Source organism: Scaptodrosophila lebanonensis, unplaced genomic scaffold (genome assembly GCF_003285725.1).
Source record: "Scaptodrosophila lebanonensis strain 11010-0011.00,11010-0021.00 unplaced genomic scaffold, SlebRS2 tig00000089-arrow-pilon, whole genome shotgun sequence".
Taxonomy (NCBI): domain Eukaryota; kingdom Metazoa; phylum Arthropoda; class Insecta; order Diptera; family Drosophilidae; genus Scaptodrosophila; species Scaptodrosophila lebanonensis.
Genome location: NW_022060565.1, coordinates 918859 through 931237, shown reverse-complemented (window position 1 = coordinate 931237; position 12379 = coordinate 918859). Strand labels below are relative to the sequence as shown.

The 12379-nt window shown below is 47.8% G+C and overlaps 1 protein-coding gene across 1 annotated transcript in view; it reads right to left on the bottom strand.

The window, feature by feature from the left end:
• Window positions 1-370: 370 nt before the first annotated feature.
• Window positions 371-12379, bottom strand: part of LOC115627005 (E3 ubiquitin-protein ligase highwire) — a 58075-nt gene continuing 46066 nt past the window's right edge. Inside the window, exons 14-22 of the mRNA XM_030522521.1 lie at window positions 9640-9753; window positions 6750-9568; window positions 5885-6375; window positions 4335-5819; window positions 2891-4255; window positions 2490-2831; window positions 1916-2380; window positions 1661-1854; window positions 371-1595 (exon numbers count right to left, since the gene is read on the bottom strand). Of these exons, the coding sequence (XP_030378381.1) occupies window positions 1112-1595; window positions 1661-1854; window positions 1916-2380; window positions 2490-2831; window positions 2891-4255; window positions 4335-5819; window positions 5885-6375; window positions 6750-9568; window positions 9640-9753 (7759 nt within the window). The 3' untranslated portion in view covers window positions 371-1111. The remainder of the gene's footprint in view (window positions 1596-1660; window positions 1855-1915; window positions 2381-2489; window positions 2832-2890; window positions 4256-4334; window positions 5820-5884; window positions 6376-6749; window positions 9569-9639; window positions 9754-12379) is intronic.

Here is a 12379-nt window from a genome sequence, read left to right as displayed (position 1 = left end):
ATGTCGAAACGAATACTCCTCCAATTTTAGAGCCTCTTGTGGACAGAAACAATACCAAGTAGTATGTCAAGCTGTCAACAAACAGTTCGACCTAGAGTAGTCTTTATGAAAATTGGAATAAACTGAATTGAAAATTGAATAGTCTGGAACAAATGCTTTTCGGAATTCAGATAAATAAACAATTTTTTAAATCATATTAGATCCATTATAGACGTTGGACTCTTCATCATCACCACCTCGATTCTGGTTCCCAAAGTCAAAACGCTAGATCCGCGGGTCAAATCAGTTGTAGTTGTTTTATTGCAATTGTTATTTATAATAAATAATTTATTTATTTGTTATTACAAAGACTATCGCTTTTCGTCCATTTAATATAAATAATAATACAATTTGATTTTATGTTGTTATATGTTTACGAGCATTTCAAATAATAATATCGCGTATAAATAGTTGTTAAATATTTTAATTTTGTTTCATTCATTTATTTATCTGCTGCCTTAAACATATCAATTCGCACTTTAACGTTTTGTTCTATACATTGTCCAATTGTTCTTGCTCTATGTATAACCGCTCTCTCTATACTCGTATATATGTGAACATGTACAAATACATACATACAATCAGGTTTAAAAAAATATGTAGAATAAATCAATTATTAGCTAAAATTGCAACTTTTGATTGACAAATGAGGAGAGAAGAAAAAACATACTATTGCTATACCTAAGTTAGCTTTCTATGCAAATGTGTCTAGGTGTTTGAATCTGTTGGAGGTGTTCCCAGATCGGAAATTAGAATTTGTCGGAATTGCTAAAATGTGTTTAATTAGAATGCAGTTTTTAAATCAATACTCGCGTAATTGTCAATTCAATTATTCGAATATGTGACATTGGAACACTCCCGTAGATCTGAGTGCGTGAGTGTGTGGGTGTGTGTGTGTGTGGGTGTGTGGCGTGAACTAGTAATTGTCATAGTCCAAGCCACACTCGTCCTTCAGCGCAGCGTTAAGATCTTCGTAGACTAGATCGATGCCGTCGGCAGCACTGCGCTGGGCCTCCACATCAAAAAGGTTTAGCTGATCGAGAAATGGCAACGGTGTCGAAGCCACATCATGCTAAAACGTTTGCGCATTACGACAGACGCCACAGCCCAGCGCAAACTCCTCTCCAGTGGGCGGATGCATCACATGGAGCGGGCACTCATCGCCCAGTAGCTGCTTGGCCTTGGGCCCTGCCGGACACTGTGGTAATTTGTTTTTCGGTATGTTTGTCAGGCGCTGGAAGTCATCGTGGCAAGTGTCACAGAAATGCGTTGTCCCAAAGCAGAAAAACACGGCTACGGAGCAACAGTAGCGACACTTGTACTCCAGAAAGTCGGTGCCATGCTTCGGGCACATTTGGGCGCGCGCCACATCCGAGCATCCGCCGCAAACAAGCTCCTCCGGATCGAACTTTTCGCCGATTTCGGCATCGCAACGCGCCTCGCCACCGTAGTATGCCTTCTGGCACTTGAAGCACACATAGTAGGCATAGCGGTCCATGGCCAGTTGTGTGACATCCTTGCTGTCCGTGTCCTTCACCACGCCCTCGTACTTGATGCTATGAAAAGCAGAATGAATTACTGTAATCTGAGCTGCAAGTCCTCTTCTAAGCTTCTGACTTACCGCATCAGTGCCTTGCGCTTAACATCCTGCTTAAGTCCGTTGATGGGCTCCAGAATGTCGCCGAGCAACGGATGCTGTATATCCGCCTTGCAAATGGGACACAATGAGAAGCCGAAAGTGATGCGGGGTCCGCTCCAGCGTTTCTCCAGCACCGCCTTAGAGCAGTGAAAGTGAAAGACATGACCGCATTCCAGCTACAAGAAATAAAATCCCATTAGAATGGCTACTATAGTTTGGGATTTCGAACACACTTACGTGTATTGAAGGTGCACATGATAGTGCCTCGACAAAGCATATCATGCACATATCATCCGCATCTTGTGTCAGCTTGGGATCGCGTAGCTCCTCGGCTAGCTCGTTCTCACGTGCATGACACACATGCTGCAAACAAGGGAGGCACTTCTTTTCACCAACAACTCCGCCGCAGGCATGGCCACAGGGTTTCGTCTTTAGGCATGAACTGGCTGCATAGTCCTGGCACTGTGCATCGGCACACACATTGCCGATTTCCAGCAGACCCGAGTTGCCAGTGATGCCACAAAAACGACAGCGGCCCACTGCCTCCTGGGGTCCTGAGATAATCGTGTGACTACCATCCCGAAACTCCACCATTGCCTTGAGCGTCTTGGAGTCGGCCAAGGCGAGCAGCCAGAAGAGCTTGGTGCGTCCGCACGACTCATGCAGCTCCACGCGTATGGCCTCTTCTTCCTCTTTACACACCTGAAAAAGTTAAACAATTTATAGTATTCAGTATTCCTTGAATTGAATGAGCGATTGCTGACAGTGACCGTCTGATTGTTGATCAGTAATTGGTCATCCAGCTACTAACCGTACGCTTATGCGTCCGCGTCTTGCGATTGAGATGTAAGAAACGATCACAATCTCCACATAGCGAGCCGCACGTTTCGCACTGGATGATGGCTGCTGTCTCGCCATCGTCATGGTTGCTGCACATCGGCCTTGTGTCGGACACCTTAGACCACTGGCCAGAGGAGAGCTTTTCCACATGATCCCGTTCGAGGACGCACAAACTAGCCAGCGCCAGCCACAGCGTGGCTGTTTTCGTGCAATGCTCGGGCGTACGAAAAACCTCATCCAAACGGGTCAAATTAAGCACGGACTCGGCAATGGCCGCCTTGGTGATTTGGGACCATTTCTCGCTCAGCTTGCCCTGCAAATTAATGAAGAGATTAATACAAAACAATAGTTGAGTAGAGTCGAGCAACTTACGCTTGCAAGATCGCGAATAAGAGCAATGATGCTCTCCGCTTGCTTTGTAGATATTATGCCGTTGAGGAACCAACGTTGATTGAGATTCTTTTTGGACTCCTTTTTCGGTGCCGCTTTTAGAGTGTTATTGTAGTTTAAAGGCGCATTACTGCCTTGTGGGGCATCAAAGCGAAATGGATCCCTGGATTCGCAGGGCAGGTGTTCCAGTGGGGCCGTTGGCGGTCGAGGCCGTAGAAGATGCACGCTTAGGTCTAATGAGCTGCAGAGCCGTACAAAGGCTGGCGACTTTTCAAGATTAGGTTTGGCTGACGTTTTCACTTTCACCTGCAGCTGCAGAGACTTGGCAATGACAGAGAGGAATATATCCAGCAGACCCAAGCGATTCATATCAAAGTCGCTGGCATTCTGATGTGCAATATTGTAGTCCGCCGGTGGCAAGCGTTGCACGCCCAGTAGCTCAGCAAAGCTCTCCGGTGATATTTCTGGCAAAATGCGACGTAGTAGGGCTGTCACTTGACGTTGCACGCGATCACTGCCGGTGTGCAGCAGACTTAGTAAGTCCTTGAGCAGACCATGCTGGTGCGATAAATAGGACCGTCCCACCACGCTCCCGGACAACGCTAGCACCATGCTGAGCATCTCGAAGCAGTAGGTATCCGGCGCACGATAACGCTCCGAAGAGCTACTCTCGCTCTTGCCCTCACCGTTGCCCGTTTGACTCGCCACGCCCGCTTGACTTTCCGGGGGCTCCTTAAAGGCATGCGTCAAGTGCGCCAAGTTAACCAGATCCCAGTCCTCCTTGGCTCGCAGCGCTTCTTTCTTAATCGCGTGCACAATATGTACGATCACTTGTTTCTGTAGATGCGACAGTTTGCTGCGTGAAAACAAAATTCCCACCATGTGCTCACGCAGATCAAGGGAGTCCGCGAGGAGGGAGGTTCCGCTCGCAGACAATCGATGCGATGTGTCATTGCTCACATTGCTGATCAGCTTGCCAAAGACCTGGCCGGTGATAAGGCGAAATACGCGCAGGGTTTCGGATTCGCAGATCTGTTGCTGGATTCGTGTCGCATGGGCCAGTTTCAAGTTGTGCTTGTGCGTGGGCATGCCCGGATGCTCGCCCGCTTGATCGTCGCAGGAGTAGCCAGCGGCACTCAACGAGCTAGGGAACCCAAGCAATTTAATTTGACGAACGCGCAATGTGTTCTCGGGTCCATGGAACTCCAGGCGAAAGTGGGTGCAGCTCTCGTCATTGATTTTGGCTGATATCCAGGAACAGGCCTTCTGGTCCACATCCACCGACTTAATGAGATTGGTGTCCCCCAACGATTGGCCCGCATAAAAGACAACATTGAGGACTTTGTTCTGTGAGAGGACGTTCAAGAGGGAGAGACAAGGCAGTTAGAGGATAAGTTATACGGACAGTAGATAAATATTTACTCACTTGTATGTCGCGACTGTTGTCAATGTGCACGAGCACGAATTTGCAAGCATAATTAAGCTTACTCATCGAGATTTCAATGATCTTGCACTTGTTTCGATCCTCCTCATCACTCTCCCAAAACGTTTCCGTTGAATTATCTGTCAATGACTCGGCCATGGCTGGACGCGAAGAGACAGTCACCTCAAACATTCCGCTAAGGTCTGTATAAGAGAGCACCTTGGCGCCTGCACCACCGGCCCCGATCGACCCCGATGTCGGCACCACATTGGTAGCAAAATTTTGCTCTGCATCGCAGTGCGCCTCTCCCACATTGAGGGCGACACCTCCAGAACCACCAATCAGCGTGGAAACAGCCATGGCATCGTTCTGCTCATCGGACTTTGACAGAATTTTCGAGATGTTCCCGAAAACATGCGAGCTGTGCAAAAACTGATGATCGGCCTGACGAAACCGAATGCCGAAACACTGAATAGCCACACGTTGCAGCGGCGATCCGAGTGGTAGGTGCAGCGTAAGATCCGCCACCGACTGCAGTAATACGTGAAGTGACTGAGTAATGAGATGCGCAAAACGTCCGCTAATTTGTGTATAAGAGACGGGATGTTCCAGGGCTGGTTCTACTTCTTCGTACTTGCCGTCGATCAGCTCGACAGAGGTGAGCGACAAAGAGCTGACAAACCACCACATAAGATCGTGCAAGCAAACGCACTGCGTTACGGAGCGCAGCAACCAGTTAAGAGCCTGCAGGGAAAATATGCGACAGGCTGCGATGCGTAAGCTCCGCTTCATTGCATAGCGCAGTTTGTCCAGATCGTGCTTTTGCGTGATGAACGCCATCGCAGGGCGGCTTAGCAACGCGTTAAGCTGAGCTTGGTTCAGCTCTGACGTTGCAGCTGTGACACCCGGACTGAGAGGTGGCGGTAGTGGAGGCACCTTCTGCTCCTTCGTCCCACCTGGCTGTTCAAAGCCACTCATTGTCACATTTTTCTGGTGGTGGTGCTGCTGCTGTTGCTGCTGCTTATCATTGGCATTGCCACGGCGTTGCACTTCCAATGAACATGACTCGGCGGCTATACGCTGCGTCGCTGACTGTACTACTGCACTGGCCAAAATTTTCTCCGGCACGAGTCTACGCAAGTGTTCCGAGGGATAACAGATCAACAGCGAACCATCACCCTCACTGGTGGAGTTGTTCCGGCGCCGAAATATAACTTTTGGTTGGGTGGGATCCTCGGTGCCCACACAAGTCCCAACCGCAACGCCACTCGCACCAACGCATCCACCGCCACTGCCACCCTTATAGCCCATAATAGCAGGCTGCTGTTGCTGTGTCATTGACCATCCCTGACCCATGGAATAGCTGCGATGAAACTTGGACAGTGTGCCTGATGTGGCACTTGAAGCCGCCTGTGCATTGGCCATGGAGCCCGACATCAGTTCATAGTTGTTAGGATCGCAGGATTCATAGGATATCTCCGACAAAGGCTGCAAGACAAGCAAAATATCAAGAATTAAATTGACTTCTATGCCAAGGTATAAGCCAAGCTTACCCGATCGTATCCCTGCTCATTGGCGCTCAGACCGAACATTTCATATGGAAGATCCTCGTGCGCGGTTGTGCCCAAGCACTCCAGACAGGCAAAGCTGTCGGGTGCCAGCCACATATTGTCCGGCGATCCCATCACTGTAGCTGATGTCCCAGTGAAGCTTTTTCGGAAGGGAGTGCCGCTGACACCACCACCGAACTTTCCACTCATACGCAGTGCATTGCCGATGCGACTGTTGCGCGTAGAGTCCGCACGACTGGTGCTCGGCTTGTTCAGATCGGCAACGGTGAAGTGTTGGTGTTCAATAACCACAGGCATTGGCATTGGCTGTTTTGGCGATCGTTTTGAATCGGCAGCTGGCGGCGCACTGGGCAGACTCGACACGCTGGAACAGAGCTCCAGTAAGAAGGTCGCATTCTCACGCATTGTGGTATAGACCTCGGAATTGGCAATCAATGTGGTCGTCTTCACACCAAACAAATTCAACTCGTTACCTATAAGAGTCGAGAACAAGAACGAAGGAGCGATTGGCCCACGATTATAGAGTCGTATAAAAGCAGTGTAAGGAAATGTGAATAGATAATAATTTCATAAGGAATTTATTTTTTATTGAATCGGATATTGATTTGTTACATCAATTATATTTCAATTTGTGTAAAGCGGCTCTGGAACATCATGCAGTAAGTAGTCTGGTTTCTTTCTTGAACATAAAACACAATTCAGTTGCAAAAATCAAGCAGCATCTTGCTTAATAGACCTCCAAAAAAGTTGGACTGTCATTTGTCTACCAACTGTTACTCATTGCTGACCCTCAGACCTTGCCCTTAGAACGATAGTGAGGAGAACAAAAAGATTAACGTGAACTTACCTACGCTATTTGTTACGTGCGGGGCACTATTTACATTATTCGTGTTCTTATTGGTGGCCAGGTACTTCTCGCGACAGGCGTCGCACATGAGAAACCAACTAGAGGCGCCTTTTCCACCTTCCCCACAATTGCCAGCCCAGCCTTCGCAGAAGATGCCCACTGAGTTGTATCCCTTGCCCTTAGCCGACTTTCCGCAGCCGGGATGGGCAATGCGCATGTGATAGGTCACCGGTATGGGCAGGAATACCTCGCAAATTTCACACCAGGAGCCATCGTCTTTCTTTTTGCGTTTCGACTTCTTTCCCAGCTCCTTGTCCGCGCCAAGCCCAACAGTCTCTTTGCTCTCTTTGGCATCGGCGCATGAGTCACGCGCTGTTGGCGACAACAAGCGCTCCCGCTCCAGTGTATTGGACTGCACAATCTGCACACAGTTCGCACAGATTTGCTCCCACAAATAGACAAGGCAACGCAATGCCGGTGGCAGCACTGTTACCACCTCAGGCAAGGCATGCAGCTTCTGTTTGTCCGCGTCCTCCGATTGTAGATTCTTCCGGTGCTTGCTGCGATTGTGCAGCGACGAGTTTCCACTCTTGGTTAATGTTTCTAGCGTCGAGGGTCGTATGTTCAGATAATGACCTGCATTGGCCACCTCCACGGAGTGGCGTTGCTGAGCCTTCTGCTCTCGCGACAGCTGGAGACGTGCATCGCCGGCATCGCGACGCGTCACCACAGTGGCGCCCTCCTTGGGTAGGCTGGGATGGAATTTAAGAAAGCTGGCGCAGGCCATGGCATCATGAACGACACCCTCGTGCCAGAGAAAAGCGGCAAAGACTGCTCGTATACTCTCGGCAAAGGAAGGAGGCATGGCACGCTTGATTGGTCCCATTGTTCCTCCGGTACGCTTGTTGGGAACTGGCCAAACAGGCGGACCAACCGTGTCTGCACTGGCACTGCCAGTGGTGTTTGTGGTGGTGCTGCCGCCGCTTGTTGTGGCCGCCGTCTTCGGCACCTCACTCAAATATAGTTCACTTTGTTCGCTGGCCGCTGTCGTTGTGGTTGTAATCTGCAGCAGACCCAACTCATCTTCAAGTTGTGGCATGTCCACCTCTAACGGTGGTGGCGGTGGTGAGTTGCCAAGTCGTAGCGGTGCTCGCCGTGGCGAATGTTTAGGTGTGGAGAGCAAGGCGGCCGTCTGGCTGGCTGAATAATTGGTCTTCCGTATGGAGGAAATGTCAAATTCGGGTTCGGCGGGTGTAACATCAGTGATATCGGCTGCTGGTAGTGGACTGCACCGATTGTTGCCATTGCCGCGCGGCTGCAGGGGCGGTGGTGCTTGTACCTGTTCCTGCCCACCCATTGCACGCACCAATTCGCGCACTGAAACCGAAGCCAGCTCACCCACATCGGAGCGCTTGCGTTGATGCTGGTGATGTTGCGGCGATCCTAGAGCCATCGTCGCTGCCGTAATTGACGCCGGATGTCCACCTTCGATGGCATCGCCTTTAAACCACTTCTGCAATGCCTGCAGCTTGATGGCACCGCCTCCCACCACGCCCGCGATCGCTGACCCCAGGTTGGCGGGGCTGGTGTGCTGAAGCGTGTGCAGAAGCTCACCGTGCAACGGCGGCGTTGGGGGTGCCGTAGCCGCTACCGGTACTGGAGGTGCTGCTACTGCTATTGTCGCCGGCGACTCATCAGAAAGCAGCTCCGTAGACTTGGATGGAAGCAGGAACGGATTTGTCGAGGTGCTGTCGGATGATTTGACAGCTGTATGGCGTGCGGTAGCTCCACTGCCAGGGGTGCCACTTCCGTGTGTAAAGTCGAAAATCTTTTTGCTTGGCGAGGCAGATTTTGGCTTGGACGGTGACTCACTGCCATTGGGACTGGAACTGGTGGAGCCAATTGCTGGTGGCGTTTCCACACCGCCACTATCTGGCAATGCCTTGTGGCGCACTTTAGTGCCGGGTGCCAGCGCCGACGGAATGGTGGGTGCGCTGGCATCTGTGACCGGATGCAACAACGTCTTAGCCAAATGTTGATTAAACTGCAGACACCAGGCCTCTGTCGGGTACCAGCCCATAGTACAGTGCTGGCGTATAGACTCGGTGGACAGACGCAGCCAGATGCCATCATCGTTCTCGATTTCATCGATGAATGAAATGACTCCACTCAGCCGTACTACGCCCACCTGTTCGGACTGCAGCGTTGGATGTGATCGTATGCGCAAGCCGGCGCTATGCCTTGCCTGAAATTTTCGCAGCTTGTTCGGTGGCTGCGGGCGCTTGGCTGCACTGCAACGGTGCGCTGGTGGTGGCAGCACACCCTCCTTTACCTCGACACGATACACCTCCTCTAGAGGTATGCCATCGATGGTCACTGCAAGGCAGTAGCCACCAACCGAATTGGGAGTCCAGTGGACGCTGAATGTGCCATCCTCCATGTCCTGAGCATATAGCGCTTCGGTGGTGCGCGTCTGGACGGGACTGCTGTAGCGCAGCTCCTCAAATGAGTAATTCGTGTAGGGCTTCATGAAGGTGATGGCCTTGAAGCACATCTTCTCTTTGGTGGTTGGCTCGTAGTTTAAACGTGGTGGTGGCACCACACCGCCGCCAAGATGGCCACCAGCACTGACACCGTCCGCGCATGAAACCCGTCGCATTTTCATATTCCCATTGCCGCTGGGGCCAGTTGGTATAGCTTTTATCTCGACCTTAAGCTCCGGAACCAGGACCGCATCGCCATATTGATCGCGTATCGTGACCGTCACCTGAGTGGGCCATCCATAGCGCAATGGTTCGGTAATAGTATTGAGCTCGCACCTGTACAAAAGTAATTAAAAACAATTAGTCACGTCTCCTACCTCAACAACTCTCCCATATGGCATACTCACTTGTTCGGATCCAATCGTGATTCAGGCTGAAGCCAGGCAGCCAATCGTGCACCCGACGAACCCGGAGCGCCGCTAACGAAATCTTTGAGAAATTGACGCTCATTGGACTGAGAGCTGTAAAAAAAGAACAAAAGGAGAAATAGTTAGCGAGTTCGTGATGAGCCAGTGATTAGGGTATGCTGTCTAAGAGTCGGGCGATCGAAATTATAATAACAAAGTCAGAGCTAGAATTCTTTTCAAATAATGTTGATTATTATTTTTCAACAATGTTTTGCACGCTATATTTATAATTTTAACACTCAGTCAGTGTGGTATGTGCTAGTTATGTTTATATACTATATATTAAGATGTAATAAAGTTTAAAAAGAAGTTCGACGTTAATAAAAGGCTCTTTCTTTAGTCTGTGAAAAAGGAGGAGATAAGAAGTTATTGCTCCGACCAGATCAAAAAAAAAAATGTGGTTTATAATAGGCCTAGCTCTGCCTATTGATACAAAAAGTCAAAATAATAAATTTGGCATTCCTATTTCAAATGGTTCGAGAGTTCTTGGTGTTCATGTGTACCCTTCGGGTACAGGGTATAAAACATTTCTATAAAGATGAAGATAGAGGTACTCTACAACTTCCGTGTCCATCTCGAAGTTGGAACACAAAAACTATAGGAGACAGGGACAGGTTGCATTCCAATCAGATGCAGCATCAAAGCGGACCGCAAACGAGTGGTGACCTGCCACAAAGCGAGTCCCACAGGCAAGCCCAATCTCAGGCCATTAAATGGGTTTATGCTTTACTTTTATGTGGGTATGTATGTATGTGTGTACGTACACACATGCACACATACATACATACATACATACATATATAAATGAATGAACGTGCGCGCACGGGGCGCGGGTGGCACGTACGATAGAGCGGACACAGCGGGCAGCCCGGCTGCGAACGATCGCGGACGTGTGTGTGAACAATGCATGCATACATGCTCACACACACACACACACACTCACACATTGTATGTGTGCATGTGAGGCACGCACGCACGCACGCACGCACATGCAGTTGAAGCACAGCGAGTCAAATGAGCCCAAAAGCAAACATCAATTCCATTCCCACTTTCCACGTTCGGTTATTTTCTCTGATAAAAATAGTCTTTTCAAGCGATAAGGATTGTTTGCCAAAGCATTCTGAAACATTCCTACATACATATGCAAGTGTGTATTTGGATTGGATGTATGTATATATACATATGTATGTATGTATACCTATGCAGATACATATCTGTGTTGTAATAATAATTTATATACATACACGTAATATACACAGACATATACATTTAATTCTATTTTTACACGGTAGATTGGTTCCAGAAACAACCGTGTAAAAACAGACATTGATCATATGCAAAAATAGGTGGTTGGTTTCTTATCTCTAAAGAAATATATGTATATGCAATTTTTTAATTTTCAAACCGTGTTATATCAAAATCGTGTAAGAAAAGACCGTGTAAAAACAGAATTAGGTGTCCTATATACCGATATGTATACATATGTATGTACATTTACTGGACTTGAGTAGATTTTGTGTACTTTAATTTATACATATGTATGTATGTATGTATGTATGAATATATTTGTACTTTATATGAATGCATTTATATAAAAAGTTTTGTTTTAAACTATTTACTCGAAGGTTTATCCATAATAACAATCTATAGTATGCACTAGTATAATAAATCGCCGACAGGAACTAGTGAAGCGACGGGTTATGTACATATGTATGTAGATAAAGATAAGGAGACATACGCATTCACCATTAAAGGCTACTCCATAAAGATTGTCTGGAACTATCTATTATCTACACTTCTGTTGACGTGCTTTGAAGTCTTACAAAAAAGTGATTTCTGCTGCGATTCCCATACCATATATGTATGTACATGTACCCATATATACTATATTTACCCTATTGGTCAGTTACATAAAAGAAAATAACTGATGAAATGCTTTGTGAAGGTATTGAAACAATATTCTGATAAAGACGGCATACATATATAAACTGATTAACTAACTTTATTACACAAAGTTGTCGCCAACTTATCAAAAAGAAGCCACTTCTTCAGAAGGTCTGTCAATAGTCATCGAGTTATCCATAATGCGCTTTTAATTATGACTTCATAGTCGTTTTTTTAAGGCACGCACACACAATAAACACACATTTTAAATGCGTTTTAGTGCAAACACTTGTTGTCGTAAGAGAGTTGAAGAGAGCGAGAGGGCTGGGAGAGTGCGTAAAGCCAACCAAAACATTGGGAACAACAATGAAAAGACAACAACAAACAATGGCAAGCGGGCATTTACATAAAAAACAAATGAAACAATACCAAAACTGAAATGAAAATTTCCAATGAAAATAATGGAAGTGGTAGGGAAAAAGGTAAACATGCAATGGGCTGAGCAAGCCGGAGAGGTCTCCAGCCAGCCCCTCTTCCCCATCGACACAACACACAACACACAACAGGCACGCAACCATATACATACATATATACACGTACATACATACATACATATGTATGTATGTAAGCTGTATCGGCAGCCAAACTGCGACCCTGCACTTCAAAGTACAAACATAACAAGAGAGAACGCTACAGTCGAGCAAGCCCGACAGTGTAATACCCTGTACCCAGGTAAACTTCCGTCACTGAGTTATATGCGCCCATAGCAGCAACAAAAAGAGGAAGAAGAAGAGCG